Raw genomic sequence first — 17,730 nt, 5'->3', positions numbered from 1 at the left:
AAGGAGAAATTGCGTCTACGTCACATGTAATGTTTGCTTATAACTAGATGTTTATTTATATGCTCCTTAATTTAATTATAAGGTTGCCGATTAGACATGATGGTCCGTCGGTTTATATATATATATGAAATAAGTAAAGCAAAGTGTTCGCTGCAAATATGCTGCCTTGGCTCGGTATTCTCGGCCCTTCCTGTAGAAACACACACCAAACAGGACACAAAGAAACGTCAGCGGACATTCCGAAAGCAATCAATTTTCCTCTCCGAACTTCTGATTGGAATTCTTTTCCGTCCACGACGACGTTACACCATCCGCAGGGCGCGCTCAGTTCCCGCACCTTCCCTGTCCCTGTTTCCGTCCCCACCGTGATCGATAATATTAATAATTCATATAATTACGCCAAAGAAACGCTAATGACGCAACGACGCAACGACATAAAGGCGATCGCAAGATGAAGAGAAAAAAAAACTGCCATGCGGCGCAATACTGTCATCGCATACGGTCCATGCTGCGCAAAGGAAGGACAAGCGGTCGGTTCAACCTCTTGCGGCAAAACTGGAGAGGAATGAGGTTGTATAGAACGCAAAAGTAAAACCACACACAGACACACCGCCTAGGAATTTGATCTTTATAAAATGTACTGATCCCTGCAAGCAAGAAACTCCCTTCTCGCTGGTATTACTTATCGGCTCTTGTGACGACGACGACAACGACGACGCAAGCGTGGAGTTCGTTTTTGCACAAGCCGGGCTAAAATCAATTATGTGTTCCATTTTTGGTAGGTACCAATTGGCCTTTTTTGCAACGATATAGCGCCAACAAACTCAGGTCGGTTCCACTCCCTAAGGCGCGTGCCGGGCAGGATTTGTGACCCTCGGACGGGTGCTGGTAAGTGATTTCTCGATACGGGGGCTTCGGGGCCAAAATCTATAAAAGATCCCGTTCACGCGGGGTGGGCCATTAAATCATTAGAGCGATTAATTTACTGCCCTCGATCTCCGATCTCGACCCAGCAATCGAGGGCTTTTTTTCAATCTACTTTTTATCGTTTCAAACTTATGATCCTATCGATTGTGCCCGAGAGAGCTAATCGGTCTAGGCTTGGTGGAAAGCTGGAATGAGCTGGAATGTGCATTAGCTCAACCATCGCCATCCCATCCATCGATGTAAATGTGCATCGACTGCAATCGATAAGTGATTCTGTTTTATATCACTGCCCCACCCGATAGAAGACGCGGGGAGACACCGCCGATACATTGTCTATGTGTCGGGCCCGATCACGATCACAACGTTGATCGACGTTTCGACGATCGAATGTGTCGGTGCACGTGGCCTTAGGGATGCATTTCTTGCCGCAAACCGGAAGGCAAAATCAATAAATCTTCCCGCCTCGTTTATCGAAGCCTCTGATAGACGCACCCCGCCATAGACGTGGCATAGGCGTGTGCATGCGTTGCTCTGCCCCTTTACTAACCTGCCTTTCAGTTTCAATTTATTGATTTATTTGCTCGCAGAGGCTGAAACTTGCCGTGGCCAGGGCAGTTGCTCAAAGTGCACGACACGAACGGGGTTGCGCTTTTACGTCATAAATTATTGCTCGTTTTCGATTTCGATCAGGTAAGCGATGGAATTTCTGATAACTGATCTAAGAAATCTATCATCTTATCGATCAGTTTGCGGCTAGGTTTCTAATTAATTTTCCAATCACCTCTTCGTCTAGCGTGTTATCTGATTCCAATAAATGTTCCAACACGAGATAGGAGTCTCTGAACTGTAAAGGATTTACGGAACATCTTGCACTATGCGCACTTCCGTAGGTTTCCTTCTACTGCTGCCCAGCCTTGTAGCTGGATGCCAGCACGAGCTGGCTCCGGTCGAAAAAAGCGTGAGAAAAACACGCTGTTAAACGAACTACCTCGCCTTCTACGACGGACAACATACCAAATGTGACAAGCGTGCGATTGATTTTCAATTTGTTCATGAACGAATTGCCTTTCTTGTGTTGTTACTGCTTCTGCTGCTGCTGCTGTAGCGGCACCCCATGAAGGATGGAATAAATCATCACCCCATGAGCGGCGTTTGAATGATTCATGTCAAAACAGAGTCCGTCTGAAACGGTTTCGAGACAGTGGGCACACTCCAAAAAAACAAACCATTTTAAAGCTACTAACAACGTTCTGCAAAACCTTATCACCAATGTCATGATCTCAAAACGCAAAATCAATTCACCCGCTCGTTATCAAAATTACTCAGAGCACGCTCTAGGCGCCAACATTTGACATAGCATCCCAATGATTTACATTGTACTAAGACTATAAAGGAAATTTCATACTGAATCATGTTTCCATTCTATATACAATGCTCCAACGTTGGTATTGTTTTCCTGTAATGCATGTCAACATCAACGAGTGTAACGATCGTGTTTGTAACAACCACACAGTAGTTGCAGCAAACTGCACAAATATTTGAGTTTGATTATCATCGTTTCAATGCAAAAACAGGCCGTCCTCTTCTCAACCAAAAGCCAAGGGTTATCACCGACGACTGCGGTCACTTTTTGTGCGCTCTTGAACTAGCTGTCCAAGATGTTCTAGTATTTTTAGAACTAACGCAACCCATTGCCGGCCCAGCAGTGGGTCATTTGCGTCGTAATTAAGTTGATTTTAATTCACACACAGCCGCCCAGTGTTGTCCGGAGTTGCATTGCAAACCCATTATGCAACTGCGTGTGATGAAATCTATCCAACAGTACAGCGCGATCCTATCTTCGTCACCATCCGTGTTTGGGGGATTAGGATATTTGTTTCTCCCTGTCTTGCCCGTCGAATGCCATTCATTTGTGCGCAACAACAACGGCAACAAACGCGTCGGGCGCAGCAAAAGGGGCCCAGTCCATACTGCGACGCTACGCCGCGGCTAATTTATGCAATTGTGCACCGTTTTGCACGACCTGTCAAACGGGCCCCCGTCAAACAAGTGATCTGTCAAAGTTTAATAAGCCTACCACGAAGTCCATTCCGCAGACTTCGACACCCACCACGGCGTGCCCGACTCGTGTGGAACACAGTGGAATAATTGCAATGGCAGCCTCGCAGGACCGTTGTATGGTAAGGCTAACGCGCAGGTTGCACCTTCTACCGAAACCAGCAGTCGAACGATCACTTTCGTTCGCTACGACAAAACAAATTTACGATCGAAACGTCCCCAGTCGATGAAGACCACGATGTACCACGATTTTGCACGCCCCGAAACACTCGAACCACTCTGCTCCTTCACTAAAAGTATCTTACCCGTTGGGTCTTACGCTTGAGTACTTCCTCGCAACGGATGTCGTCCCTTGCTTGACAGTCCACGGTTCCAGTATGGACAGGCACAACTATTGCAACATTGCATTGCGTTACAAGATGCTTCCTAATTGACTGATCAAACAGATGTAAATGGAATATGGAAACAAATTGGAAGAGATGCTTCAGTGTAGTTGCAGCTAGCAGCGGTGCCGTTCTTAATTACTAATCCGCTTGGAGGTAGAAAGAGGTCAAGTAAAGGAAGTTGCAAGTAGTGTTCTTCAATAAGCACTACCAACTTCGTGCGGTTTTGTTTGTGGATTAAATTAGGCCATCTGGTCACCATCAGCTATTGGAGGAGGAAGTTAACGATCGATCTAGGTAGTAGGCGATGTACAATAATGCTAATGTGGACTAAGCTACTGTGCTCTAAGTCAACTTAGTTTAATGTTTGTGCACTCCATCTTTAAAATAAACCACAATGGAGAAATGGACCGATCTACGCTGTCTTAAACTACAATAACTCTTTGACAGGAAAGCATCAATGTACTACACATACAATCGATGCTCATCGTCGTGTCACCGTCGTCGTCTTGTCGGCGTTGTCTGCGCATTGACCATAAAAAGCAAACGCAACCTCGTAACGCATACGAAGGTGTCACTTTTCCGGTTTTGCCACTTTTTCTCCCTTTCAGCACAGCCCTTTCTTCCCCCGAAGATCATCGGGAAACCTCAATCCAAAGAGACTGGCGGAGGTTGATTCATTCATTCATCAACGATTCAGCTCCCCATTCACAGAATGCACCTAGACGTTCCTTTTTTTGCGCTGCTCGTCCGTCGAGAGCTCTGGAGCACAGTTGTTGGTCTTTGCTTTTTCGTGCCCGTGCGCATGATGTATTTCCTTCAATATTTTCCATCATCTTGCGTGTGTGTGCCTTCCCCTTGATTGGTATTTTCGTTAAACGTGTCGTTCTCCCTTTGCTGGACCGATTCCCGCTTCCCGCTCGGCGACTTATCGCATCCCAAGAAACAACTTGTTTGCCCGTCCGATCAGGGAAGACCCATTCGGCAAACGGGCAGCCGATGCACTTTAAGCATTGCTTTACCTTTCAGGAAGAACCCTTGCCGGTGCCGGTCGATTATCGGCCGCACGGGAACGGTTGTGCTAAGATGGATTTACACCCGACGTACCATCATCGTGCTCGTTTGTGTCCGTTAAGAGGCTGAGCAATCGAAAACCGAAGCCCTCTAGAGTGGAGCTGAGCGATGGTTAAAAGGTTTTACGTGCACTTTCCAATGCATTTCCCCCCTTGTTTTTTGTTGTTGCTGCTACGTGGATGAGAGCGGGTACGATCGAGCAATGCAAGCAAATGTGGTGTATAGTGTGGCTGCCTGCACAGTTTCACTGGAGGACACTGTTTGTATTGATATATATTCACAACAACATTTCGTTTCAAGATGATAGGGAAATCCCTATACAAACACACTTTAAGAAGCCTCAAGTAGATTATGATCTCAGATTGGTTCAGCGTCCGCGGCTATTCCCCTATCAAAAAAGGTTCTACTTGTGCGTTAGGCAACGAACCTCCGCTGTTCGACGTAACAGTTCATTCTTTTATTCCTCTGTGTGTGCGTCCGTGTATCTGTGCGGTTAGTTTGTTTGAAACTTTAGACATTGACCTCCATAGCTGCACGGCATGTCATACGCGACTTGCGCCTCCGACGCTCCCGGGTCCGCACCTAACAACATAATTTACTGCACCAAAACCCCGGAATGGCAATCTTTATGGCTCGCATCCGATGACAGCAACAAATGCTTCGGGGTCCTACGGGGCCTTAGGCGGGGTACATGCAGCGAGCGAAACGGGCCGAAAATATTTATCGTCTAGCCGTCAGGGTCTAATTCTGATTGCGCTCCACAATGGCTGAGCTGAAGCAACAACAACAACAACAACAACAACAACACATGCACAAACGCCCAATGACACACACCGCTAGACGAGCGCTGACGGTTCCATAGAATTTGATCGCGGTTCAATGATCGTACGCGGTTTTGCTCGCGGTAAAGTTGCTTTTTTTCCCCTTGCCAGGGTGGATGAGTTTGTTACGCTGTCCAAAATGAAGATGAGGGACCTTCTTTTTTTAAACACATCATCACATGCCAGACACATGCCACGGTTCGACGATGCGATTTTCTTTTTAAATCTTTCCCCACCGTTGGACTGTGTCACAGAAGACAAATTTGTTAAACAGATTCTCTTTTTTTCTCTCTCTCTCTGTTGTGATTCCTTGTTTGTTGTGCTATTTTGCGAATGCCGGCCTATCGAATCAACGTTTAGCATACTGGTTAGCATGTGCTTGATTTGTTTGCCCAATAAATAGGCTACGCAGGGCGCGCTCCGGCACACACACGCACACGCCACTCGCGGACGCGATCCCCGGGGCGTGTGCGAACCGCCGATCACATGGTAGTAGCGCGCGCATCAAGTAGAAAACCATCGAAAAGCACTCCAAGAAGATCTACTTCCTTCCGTGCTCTCCCGACAGGCCCATAGAATATAGGTACATGTGTTTCCAGTATGTTGGCCGGTTTCTGGGCGCGAATGCTCCGAGAATAAATAGCTCCGGCACGCTTCAATGAATGCCACCGGGATGCCATTCGGTTGCATAAACCGGTGCGATACGGGGAATCGATGGGCTGGTGCGCATCGTCTGCGTAACACTCGCGAAAGCTTCCCCCCGGCTCAAGCGTATGCGCAGTTTCACCAATAAAATGTTGTTAATGGAGGGTTCTTTTTTATGGCAAAGGCAAAACTCTCAATTAGTTCTCGGAAAATTAGCAATAGGCTGGTGAATATGTTTCTTTTACTACAAGTACCAGTGTTCACAAGTGTATCCTAATGAGTGCGCATGAAAAAAAAAATGCAAAACAGTGTACTACATCTTCACTCCAAAAGATTGCTGGAAGCTGCTAACATGATTCACAAAACACGATCTTCTCCAGCAAAATCCCAGAAGACGCTTCCAAAGACCAGCACCGAACCACTCGCTACGCAACTCTAATTATTGCTGCCACTCTACAGCTACCAGCCTCCTCTGTCACAAAACTGCGCAGGAATCAGGAAGCAAAAGCAACAACATAAATCGACTGAAACGGTGAAACACTGTGCAATCTGCTAAACTCCCGGTTTGCACACCCCTATGCACCGTCGGCTACGAGCAGCCATAAAACTGGCTACGTTTTTCTCCCGCACCGACCGACAGACAGACATGACGGACGCACTACGACACGCTGTACGACAGTTGACCGAAATTAATTTGGCCATCTAATTGGCGGTGCCAATTTTCGCTGTCAGCAGTGCAGTGCTGACTCCTCCTGCCCGCGGGTAACCAGGGAGACACCGTCGTCTTTTCCCGAAAGGGTACGAACTAGCCCGAGGGCTGGCTGTTCATTACTGGGCTTGAGAAATTGCTGTCAGAGGCCCGAGGAGCACACGCGGGAGTTCGTCATGCGGACACAATTTGTCACACACGGCCGTAGTTCTCCACTACTCAGTATGCTGTGGGCGAGGAATTTTGCACTTTGTACAACTCACGAGACGAGCACTGGCAACTTAGCTAAATCAATAGTATGTCTGTGTGTATGTTCAGCTTCCCGGCCGAGTTCTTGCCAATACTTACAATCAAATGGTTTTCCTGGGAGAATGCTGCAATGAGGCCACGATGACCCAGAAGATGTGTGGTGATAGGCGCTACACTACTGTTTGCACACCTTGGCCACCTTCGGTGCTGAGATTATCCAACCGCATGCAGGTACACACTTATCGGGAGATAGAGCCTCACGTATGCGCTCTATCAGTAGGCCACCGGCACACCACCGGTATGCAATAAAACACAATTCTACAAAATTGTCACACTCGTGACGCTGCACCCCAATTTCTTTCCCGATTGCAAGCGCGACTACCAATTAGTTACCCGTGGACATTACCTAATGCACAAACAAATTCCACAAAACTTAAGCATTCACTCATACACACAAAACCACACACAAACACGGACGCCTTTTTCGTCAATTCGTTATCAAATCTACTGCCAATCGCGTTGGCCAGGTAATACTGGAGCACTTTTCACTAGAACCGTTTTCCTTCTGACGGAATGGGGTTCGTTAGGACGTGTTTCGCAACACGGACCGAGGCCCGAAACTGCACCCCAACTCAATGTGTACTACGATGAAAAGGGCACTATTACAGATGAGTTGTTCTTTTTTCGCTCGAATCGTTCACGTACGTCCGTCGCTACCGGGAACCAGAGCGCTTGTAACACTGGCACGGACTACGCACCTCAGCGTGAACTCGAACGAACGGCGACCCTCGTGCTGCTCGTGCTGTTGATAGCGGCGGAATGAGATGAACTCGAAAAACAAACTCGGGGGTGAGATACGCGTTCCCTCGCGCAAGCACCGAGCGAGCATAAATGGGGAAGGGATGATGTTAGGTGAGCACCGAGATCGTGAGCACGATCTCTGTTTACAACCCTTGTGTGAGGGGGAGAGATCGGCGATGGTAGTCGTTTTTGAATTGGAAATTGTTCCTCTTTTTGGAAACTTGGAACTGTTGTTAACTATTTGCAGACGACTTTGAAGAACAATTAGCCCAAAGAAAAAGCTCAGGATCATTTTATTAGTTGTATTTTATGTTTAAACATACTATTTTGTAAATACTGTGTTATGCTTACCACGTGGTACGGAGACACAAGGGTTAACTCGTGGAGTTTTTTACTCTCTTAGCTACTAAACCGGTAACACAGGAAAGAGGCACACGAGAGAGAAAATTGAGAGTTGTTGTAAAATGAGAATGAGATGTAGCTGATCCCATCGGATTCGATCTTCAGAGATTGCTACCCAAACTAGGCTTTAAGGGTTAAATGTATCTTTTATTTTACTTCAATCTGCTTACATTATCAAATTATTATTTTTATTTTATTTTATTTTTATTTAACCCAAATTTTGGAAAATAAATCAAAGCTGAGAAGGCTTAACATTTTCTCTTCTAAAAGACACGCAATAAATATTTATTCCAAATTCATAATTCGTACAGATAAAAGTATCATCATCCCGTGCTATATATTTACAACACATGGCCGCAATTCCCATCTCACCCCCCCCCCCCCACATTCCCCCGTTCAACCGTCCTGCTCGAAGCTGTGCCAAACCGATATCGGCGATCCCTTGTACATGATCATCTTGCGCCACTGGTCCTCCATGGCCGGGTTGGATTGGCGCGCCTTCGGGCCCAAAAACACCGTCCCCAGGCGCGTCTTTTTGCCCACCTTGCTCTTCGCCGCCAGCGCCACTTTAATCGAAAGATTGTCCAACCCCGCCTCGCCGCAGAGCGGCACCACCACCGTACAGTCGTCCACGTTCCAGCGGCTCGACAGGGCCGGCCGGAACGGGTCCGACTTCCAGCTCGCCGCCAGTATCTGATGCTCCAGCACGGTCGTCTTCAGGTAGACCTTTTCCGCGACCGACTCAAACTCCTCCTTCACCTTGATGCCGCAGCGCATCTTCGCGACCGAGATCTTCAGGCACAGGCCCTTGTGGTTTTTGTCCTTGTTCTTGACGCTCCGCACGATCTTGCGCACGTCAAAGCTGAAGCGATTCTTGTGCGCGTTCGAGACGGGCACGGGCGACCCGTTGGAGTAGCCGCGCCGCATCTCGAACGGGGCCGGGCTGCCGGACGAGCAGGACAGCGGCGAGGTCGGTGGGGACGAGTACGGTCCGTCGATGTTGAAGCTGCAGTCCTCCCGGGACGAACTCTTTGCGTCGATGTGCACCTCGGTGTAATCGCACAGCTGCAGCGTCACCTCCACCTGGCCCCGGGGGCTGCTTTGAACCTGCAGGAGTGGAAGCAGAGAAAGAGGGTAGACAAAAACGAGAGGGCTTTAATGTGTACCGCTGATACGCTGGCTCCGAGCGTTGTGGTTTCGTTCGTTAAATAGGGCATGATTTTGCATTGTTTTTAAATATATTTAAATAGTTTTCTCCTTTGCCGGTGTGTACCGGCATAGCATTAAGGTTAAGCCACCATGCACGGTTTAATTATCGTCTGAATGGGGCTTTCGGTTTTTGCTTATCATTAACTCTGCACACGGTTTGAAAACGTTACAGGTTGAGATTCATTATATTTTACACTTTTTTGTTTTTAATTTAATTAATCAGCTTCGGCAATCTGCACCCATGTGAGTCAGCGCTTGCCACCGACCGATTTGAAAGTGCGCCATTTTAAGATTTAATTACGATCAGTTTCGACCGGCGCTTCGTTGCTAACCTTTTTTTAAGTTTTTGAATAAAAACTCTCTTCGGTGGAGTCGGACTATTTAGCCTGCTTGTACTTTCTATTGGGTTGTTTCCTCCCCCCCCTTTTGACTACCAAGCGCTACCACGTGCAAAGTCGTTTGCGGAAGCTCTTGCATACCGAGCAAACGAGGCACGTTTTTCTTCACGTTTAATCGGATTTGAACAATACACAATGAGTGAAGATGGAAGATATTAACTCAAAGATTGAACCTAGTGGTTGGAGCGGGTGTGTAACTTAATTTCAAATTTGCAGTACGGTTGTGCTTAGAAATGCGCTTTTCGAAGCGATTGCGCGGAAGCATAGACGCGAGTGTCTTCGACAGGTTTGTTGTTTGAGTGCAAATTACGTGGAGCGTGACTGCTTCAATTAAATTAATCCTTTAAAAGAATCGAAACTAATTTGCATCGCCGAAAGCTTTTTTACGACACATTCAAGCTGTTAAATCACAACGTTCCCACACACGCTCTAAAAACACTAGAAAAAATCGTTACCCCACCCCCGTAAGCGACAGATCAATTTCAGCTGTCGATCGCTCCTGCTCATTATCGAACCTCAAACGCGTTGGCGCCATTTGGGGCCATTTTCCCAGGCTTCAATTTTACCCGCCAAAACGGGAAACACTCTCACACCCCAATTGTGCACGGAACTCACGCGGTAATTGTGATCCTTGCTTATGCAACTTTCTTTACACCTAATTATGGCGCGCGCGCGTACCATCAAATTAGACTGGTCCGTTTGCTAGATATCAATTTTTTGTACGCCTGCAGTATCTTTGAAACGAGCCTGTTTGAATTCACATTTTTAATGTCAAAAAAATAACATGTGTTAAGGTGTGTACTTCGCACAAACGCCACCACACCAAGTCAAGATACAGCTGTGTGAAGTAATCGTTACTCTTCCTTCGGGGCTGCAAAAAACGGTACCGATTATGTTATCGATCCCGAGGCGCCTCCTCCGATCGTTTGCCAATCGAATCGAATTAACCAGATGAAGCTCGCGGGCGTTTGAGCACCTGGCGATCATGATTTGATCGTGATTTGCACTGCTCAAGCTCAACGACTTCGTGCAGAACCATCGCTTTGGACACACTTTCCATTTTGCGCTCGGAGCAAAATAGTGAAGGAGCACCGATCGCCGCCCGGCCATAAATGCATGCCTAACGCATGCATTGTACTGTTTCCGCGCAAAGAGAGCGAGAGTTGTTGCTCGGGCTTGAAGCAAAATCGTGTAATCGAGCACCACGCTGTAACACAACAGCAAAGTATTCCACGCTTACTTACGGTGATACGCGATTCTGCCGACGGTGTGACGGTGATGTCTTTGATCGGCAGCCACAGCTCCTCGGTGGCGAAGTCGAGCGGATGCTTCCGGTTGCCCGTTTTTTCACCGCCGACGAAACACTTCGGATCGAGAAAGTACGTTACCGAGCCGATGTTGCGCTGGCTTTCGCTCGTGGTAAGCCGCTTCAGGTTTTGCTTCTGGTCAAAGTTAGCGTTCCTCTCCGTGGCCGGCTCGATATCCTTGACCAGCTTCCCGATCACCGGCTTATCCTTCAACCGCTGGCTGCCCTGCCGGATGAAGGTCATCGTTTTGCTTTTGAGCGACGACGTGTACTGTAGCGGAAGGGAGGAGAAAGGTGTATTATTAGCAAATTAGTTAATTATTACATGCTGCCGGCTGACGCCTTACCCCCGGTGGAAGCTCCAGCAGGGCGAACACGGTAAAGACGACAAAGTTCCCGTTGAAAATCTTCTCCGGAAGCGATTGCGTTGCGTTGTCCTTCTGTTTATCGTTCTTTTTCACGCGAAACGAAGACCTGCCGGGTTTGGGTGACAAAAAGAGAAGGAGTTAATGGGTAAATTGTGCTGTTTCACATTTTAATAATATCATATTAAGTGCCGCTTTTAAGAGGCATTTTAAGAGGCACGCTGATACTACCTTTAATCATACAAAAAATCTTAAACTAATAACCTTTTCTTACGTATATTGCGCAAAACTTTCTTTTTTAAATATTGATCCTCAATCTCATTTTAAGATCTGTTATGTTACTGTTGAATCGAACGTTCCTTGTCAACTTGCTATCAAAACCTTCTGATTGAATGATCAAATAATTAAAATTGTATTTGTTCACCCCTGAAAAGCTCGTGCGCGAAGCTTTCGTAAGTTTCTTTTCAACGGAAGCTTCCATCGATTGCTCACCCCTGGCACAAGACAGTGTTCGTACCGCTGTACAAAAAAACCGCTGTAAGAGCAAAGTTTCTTACAGAGCAAATCTACGAACTCTGAGGAAATATTCTAAGTGATTACTATTATTTTTTAATTATTTTCCGTTTATAAGCGAATTATCATTATTTTTGAATGTCTTAAATCCTATCTATTGAGCTTTCTAGGCAAAAGAAACCATACAGATACTTCTTCAAACACAATGCCACTTACTTGTGCGTCGTGACTAGCGGAAATCGAAACGTTTCATTGAACTCGGGCCACGAATTGCTCTGGATGGTGGAGTCGAACTTGATCGCGCCCGGGAACAGCTTCACCTTCACCATGAAACCTTCCACACTTTTCAGCCCGAAACTGGTCGGCAAGTGGCGGGCGCCGATCAGATGCACATGTAGCTCGGGCGCGGACGAGCCGGTCTCGTTCGTGTCGTTACCGTTTGAACAGTTTGGATGGAGCGCAAGCCTAAATCCCACCACCGGCTCCACCGGCCCATTATTGTTAAGCCGGCTCATTTTTTACCACTCATTTAACTACGATGCGCGGTGTATGTGCTCTGGAAAGATACAGAACATTGTAGGTATTAACATTTGTACCGAGCTCGATCGTACTAGGGGATTAACATCAACGTGCACGTGCGAATGTCATTTACAAGCTGCCGAGAGGTTAACTGAGACCTTATGAGCTCATATGCCCTGTCTCCACGATCAACCATGCCCAGCACGGGGACAACAAGCGCCACTGTTACGACGGGGAATGTACGTTAACGATGAGTCATATTAATGGAGATTGATTTAACACCTTGAACTCAAACAGGTAGTCGGGTGGAGGTTCGAACAATGATTATAAATTCAAATAATGATCCTCGAAGATGTGTCACTGGACGAGTGAGATCATTGCAGTGCATACTGGCTAAACCTATTAGCTAAGCACTTTCGTCAAAACAAAGCATTCCACAATCGTTCGTGTCACATTTGGCGCGAATGCCAAAATTACTTTTTAGCATGCTGTCCTATTACTTTCACCAGCCCACCCGGCAGTAACGTACGACGGCACCGTCAGTTCAGCAGCATTCAACACCATCGATCAGCAGCACCACTATCAGCACTATCAAATCTTGACCGAACAAAGTTTCTTCAACCTTCCTCACACCTAGCGCTGTTCCAGAAGTACCACCACCACCAAGCCACCAGCACAGGTAAAACAAACAACGCGCTAATAAACGTCGACAAGCTGTGGCTCCATCGTCAGCCGCACGTCACGGTTTAGTTTCTAATTCGCACCGCGACACTACACGATCACCAACCGGGGTATCACCTGAAGGCACGTTTCTCCGCAAGGTTACACAATTGCACGGCGCACGAATGCCGCTCTTGTTTAGCTCGTATTTTCGCTCTTGTTTACCTCGTATCTGGTGGGGTAACACGGCATTGCAAATCTCTCACCCTGGCTGATTGGTCTGGATATATTTGCTCTTGATGCGATCTGAAGCATGCGCGCGCAACGATCAAAGAATGGAAAATAGTCGCACGGTGCTAATTTTTGCAACTGTCAGCTTCTAATCACTACGCTACGTACGTCTTTTGAACACTCGGTACTACGACGATCAGCTTCTCTAAATGTACTTGAGCTAAATTGGATCGAATTTCGCAAAGAGAGTTTTTGAGTTGCTGGGTCAATGTGGCTTCGCAGCCAGGGTTGTCCAAATGATCGTGTCGTTCAACAAAATGATTTTTTTTTTTTCAAAAATTAGATCCTTGTAATCTAGCAATCGTTAGTGTGACTGATTGTCGGATAGAGATAAAATTCAATAAATAAACGTTTTTCTTAAACGTTTTGCTCCTCTGAACTCACTCTGACAACCCTGCGCATCAAAGCTCTGTAAAGGATCGAACCCAGAGATAGAGAGCATCGAGAACTCGAGCGGGTAAAGCAGAGCGTCAAGACGCGGTTTAATTGAGCCGAGTGCACTCAGCGAACACACAAAACAATTGAACATCACGGCACGGAAGTCGTGTGGATGCGTTTTTTGCCAGTACGTCTCTCACACTCTCTCTGTCTCTCGCCACATTTGTGTGTTTGCAATGGAGCGCAGCTTCTTGTTTTTTTTTGTCTGCCGATCCTCGTGTATCGTGTGAGAATGATCGTACGATTCGTCAGCCAGCTGGAGAGCCTTGTCGAGCGTTAGATGCTTGGATGTATCTACACATTGTCTAGCACTAAGCTGGTCGATATCTGGAAATGCATCTAGCCACTAGTCACGATGCAAAGTGATCACGTTTCACTTGAACCGATCGTCAGGGTATTAGAATGGTTGTCATACCGTCTCTATCTTGCGGAAACTACCGTCATACCGTCTCTATCTTGCGGAAGGCTTTCCCATTGAAGGCATACCATTCTTCTAACGCTTAGATGACGCAGTCTTACAGCGCTTCAACAGCACAAACACGTTTGGCGCTTCCCCGTTCTACTCAGTTGTCCAGCAGTCAGTCACCGTCCCAAGATGAGTTCATCCATTTTTTTGAACCTCCACCCCGTGCCTGTATATGAATAATTAATTGACTCCATTTAAGAACGCAAAACAACCTTCCTCCACCAATCGGCACACCAATGAGTCGGAACATACACCCATACACACAGACACAAACACACTCGACGTCGATATATATTGTTCCCGTGTCTCTTGGCTGGCTCGAGACGCAAATGCATCAGACACCGACCGAATGGGTTGGGTGCCGCTCTTTTCTTTTTTTGCATGCGACTAAAGAGGTCAGCGCCGATTTTGACACTCCACACTTCTTGGCCACTTCAATTGCCGTTTATTGGTGTTTAGTACACTTTTCTATTATATCACGGTGCTACAGTGACGGTCGTCCTTGGCCATTCGTTTGCTTGCAGTACTCGACGCGACGAGCGTGTGGTTTTTTGCTCTCTTATCACTGCACAGTACAGTAAGTGCTCATTCACGTTACTCCATCTACACCTTGCATATGACACACACACCCAGGGCCGAGGTGCGATGAATTTAATATTGAAATTTGCATTCCATTTGCAGTAACGTCGACAGCTGATTTTCGCACACACAGACACAGACACACATCAAACCCTGAGCTTCCAATTGGCGCTTATCTTTGTTCACTGCCTGCACGTTACAGTAGGAAATACCAACCAAGAAAGCAACGTACTAAGCGTATCACTGTTCGCATAAAGATGGCATCCAGCCGGCGGGCAAGGAATTGGAACGATTATCCAATTGAAGCACGGTGGCAGACGCAGGATTATAACAACAATTCGCTCATCCAAAGCCACTGCCCCGTGCAAGGGCAAAACACTCACACTCACACACACACACACAACGTGCGTGCGTTTGTTCGTTCGCGCAAAGGTGATACCGGAGTTGCGTGAACCGTGACGGTGCGCCGTCAGTGTTTACGTGCGTACTAAACGACCGACTGACACTGAGAGGCGTTTAGTGGAACCGGCCGTCACGTTTGCCGCGGAAATGTTTGCACTGTGTGTGTGTTTGAGAGAGAGAGAGGCAGACCCACGAGAGAAGCAATCAACCGCCGGTCTAGAGAGATTGTTGCGAGAGAGAGCTTTGATTCTGTGTAAGGGATGCTTACGAACTGTTGGAAGATTTGAAGAAGCATAGGGGACTATCGTTATAACATTGTGTTATTTTTTATGTTTTCAAAATGTACAGCTTTTGCAATAGCTTTTAGGTTCGATTATCTCCAACTTTGAATCCCCACGATCAAACATTAGAAACATCACACCTTTTCCAAAAGCTTTTCCATTGCTGTGAACGATGATGTCATGAGGTGGAATCGTTTATTTCGCTCTCTTCACTTATCGTCAATCTTGTTCCGTTCCGATATCGATGGGCGTTGCTAATACATCCCAAGAAACGCTCTTTATCGCTTCTTATCATCTGCTGCCCAGCGATTGCCCACAGTGATTGTCTAATGTGTTTGCTTTGTGGGAGCAGGGAGAAGAAGTCTGAGGGAAAAAAGTCCCACCAATCCCCCCTTCGCAAAAGCACCATCATCACAGAGTATGGAGACGAAAGACGGTTTTGTATTTATAGCCAAGTAATCGAAAGGAATCGGCCGTAAAACATCGGCAAATACGCTTTTTCTGTTTCTCCCCTTTTTTCGTTATCCTGTCCATCCTGTCCATTCGTCCATTCTGCACGAGAGAGAAAGAGAGCAAATGGGGATGCTAAAAATAAACCCATCACCGTCCAAAGGCAGCAGATGCAGGCCCGATACGACCGTTATGACGTACAGTGTGGCTTGCTGACCAGTGTCAATCCTGTGTCTGTGAGGGATTGACGGGCTTTGTTTCCATGATTAAATCCTAACCGATCCTGAAAGCACCCATTTAGCTGGCCGGTTAAGGTCATCACAGGCAAAAGACTCTTCTCCTTCCACTGCTAATGCACAACAAAGCCAAACCACAATGACGCACTGGTCGAGTTCATGCTTTCGACATGACAGACTGGCTTGGTTCGCTCTTCAAAGGGCCTTCCTCTATTGAGTCACACCACTTAAGTACCTGGCTGGATCCTTATCATTATGCAAACGTCACCTGGAGCCACAGTAAACACAAAGTACTGAAATTTTAATCTGTCACACTCGTCTGACGCACAAACAAACTGTAACGATGTAATGTTTCTGTCATCACTTTCAAATTCTGCCTTTGGCCCAACAGTAGTAACAGCCTCTAAAATACTCCTCCCCTCAAGCGCATGCAGCATGCTGGCGTCGCCGCCGGTTGTTGATGAAATATAAATGCTCTCCATATGCGCCTCCATTTCAGTTCTCACGCCATTTTCGATGCTAGTTCCGCGTGTTTGTGGAGGAGAATGGGTGAGCGGGGAGGAGGAGTTTCGTGTGTTTACAGAGCACACGACAAGCCACATGATGTTCGGTCGACGTCAGCCGTGGATCCGACCCCACTGGAGCCAACGGACTGGCTATTTTTAAAACCTCAACCTTTCGCAGGAGCCACACCGAGCTGTGCGCTGTTGCTGATGATGTGTTCGTTGCACATTTTTCCCGTACATCCCGCAGGATGATGATGCACGTAACACATCCAGCCCAGGGTGGTGGGTATGTTGGTTTACCTCCCATGCTCACCGAAGCAACCGTTGGTCTGAGGCTTTTTTATCACTGCTCAAGCAACACACCCCAGGCGCATCAGCGGTTTGTGGGTTTTGCGGCTGATAACACACCAAAAAAAAACACTCCCCAATGGACCAACAGACACACACACCTTTGGGGCGGTGGTCACTGAAATGAGCTGATGATGAAATGGTGCCCCGTGTGGTGGATGTTTACTCATCGGTTTATCGATCTTGCGATAACGGGGAACGGTATTGGCAAGATTTCATGATCTTTAGTGCACTTCTGCCAGCCACAAATGACACTCTTCGTTCTACACATTAACACTTTGAGTGAAACCAACCAACTAACTTTAGAGACACTTAAACAATCTGCCAGATTTACCTTCTGCACACGATAACAATACACTTTTCACACTTTCAAAACAAAACGGTTCCGCTCGCGTCGCTAGCCGGCACACGACAAAACACGAAGCACTCAAACATGCTGTAACCGGCTTCACGATGGAAAACAGTGTGCCATGACAACGAGCTTTAGATGGTGGCAAAAAAAAATAATTAAATTTCAGAGTACAAAAAATTTAACTCTATTATACATTGTGTTTTATCATTTTAATTTCTGAACTATTTAGACACAGTAAAATATTATTTAAAATCACTTAATACATTTAATTCCGTGTGTTAATAGTAAATAATAGAATCCTTTTAATTCGCAAGTATCATTTATTTCACTTTTTTTTAATAG

General features: G+C 46.6%; 2 protein-coding genes across 7 annotated transcripts in view; both read right to left on the bottom strand.

Moving 5' to 3' along the window:
• LOC121592743 overlaps positions 1 to 7,678 on the bottom strand; it is a 37,042-nt gene extending 29,364 nt beyond the window's left edge. For both annotated transcript variants that reach the window (XM_041914493.1, XM_041914494.1), the window contains exon 1: positions 6,966 to 7,678. The gene's annotated coding sequence lies outside the window, so the exon portion shown is untranslated. The remainder of the gene's footprint in view (positions 1 to 6,965) is intronic.
• Positions 7,679 to 8,285: 607 nt separating this feature from the next.
• On the bottom strand, positions 8,286 to 17,473 carry LOC121592746. Of its 5 annotated transcripts, none has more exons than XM_041914500.1 (5): positions 15,030 to 15,329; positions 12,077 to 12,416; positions 11,330 to 11,456; positions 10,921 to 11,253; positions 8,286 to 9,176 (listed from the first exon to the last, which is right to left on the bottom strand). In XM_041914500.1, the coding sequence occupies exons 2-5, from the start codon at positions 12,373 to 12,375 to the stop codon at positions 8,466 to 8,468; spliced, it is 1,470 nt and encodes a 489-aa protein (XP_041770434.1). In that variant the 5' UTR covers positions 12,376 to 12,416; positions 15,030 to 15,329; the 3' UTR covers positions 8,286 to 8,465. The 5 variants fall into 5 exon arrangements, with proteins under 5 accessions (XP_041770434.1, XP_041770432.1, XP_041770435.1 ...); XM_041914498.1 differs by having other exon boundaries at positions 15,046 to 15,329; XM_041914501.1 differs by having other exon boundaries at positions 15,197 to 15,329.
• Positions 17,474 to 17,730: the final 257 nt, after the last annotated feature.

The sequence above is a fragment of the Anopheles merus genome, chromosome 2L (genome assembly GCF_017562075.2).
Source record: "Anopheles merus strain MAF chromosome 2L, AmerM5.1, whole genome shotgun sequence".
NCBI lineage: Eukaryota > Metazoa > Arthropoda > Insecta > Diptera > Culicidae > Anopheles > Anopheles merus.
This window is presented reverse-complemented; position numbering and strand designations above follow the sequence as displayed.

Coding starts and splice junctions, on each gene's coding strand:
- LOC121592746 (XM_041914499.1), bottom strand. CDS start 12,375: ATGAGCCGGCTTAACAATAATGGGCCGGTGGAGCCGGTGGTGGGATTT. Junction 11,254..11,329: donor TGCTGGAGCTTCCACCGGGG/GTAAGGCGTCAG, acceptor CTTCCGCTACAG/TACACGTCGTCGCTCAAAAG. Junction 9,177..10,920: donor CGGCAGAATCGCGTATCACC/GTAAGTAAGCGT, acceptor CCACTCCTGCAG/GTTCAAAGCAGCCCCCGGGG.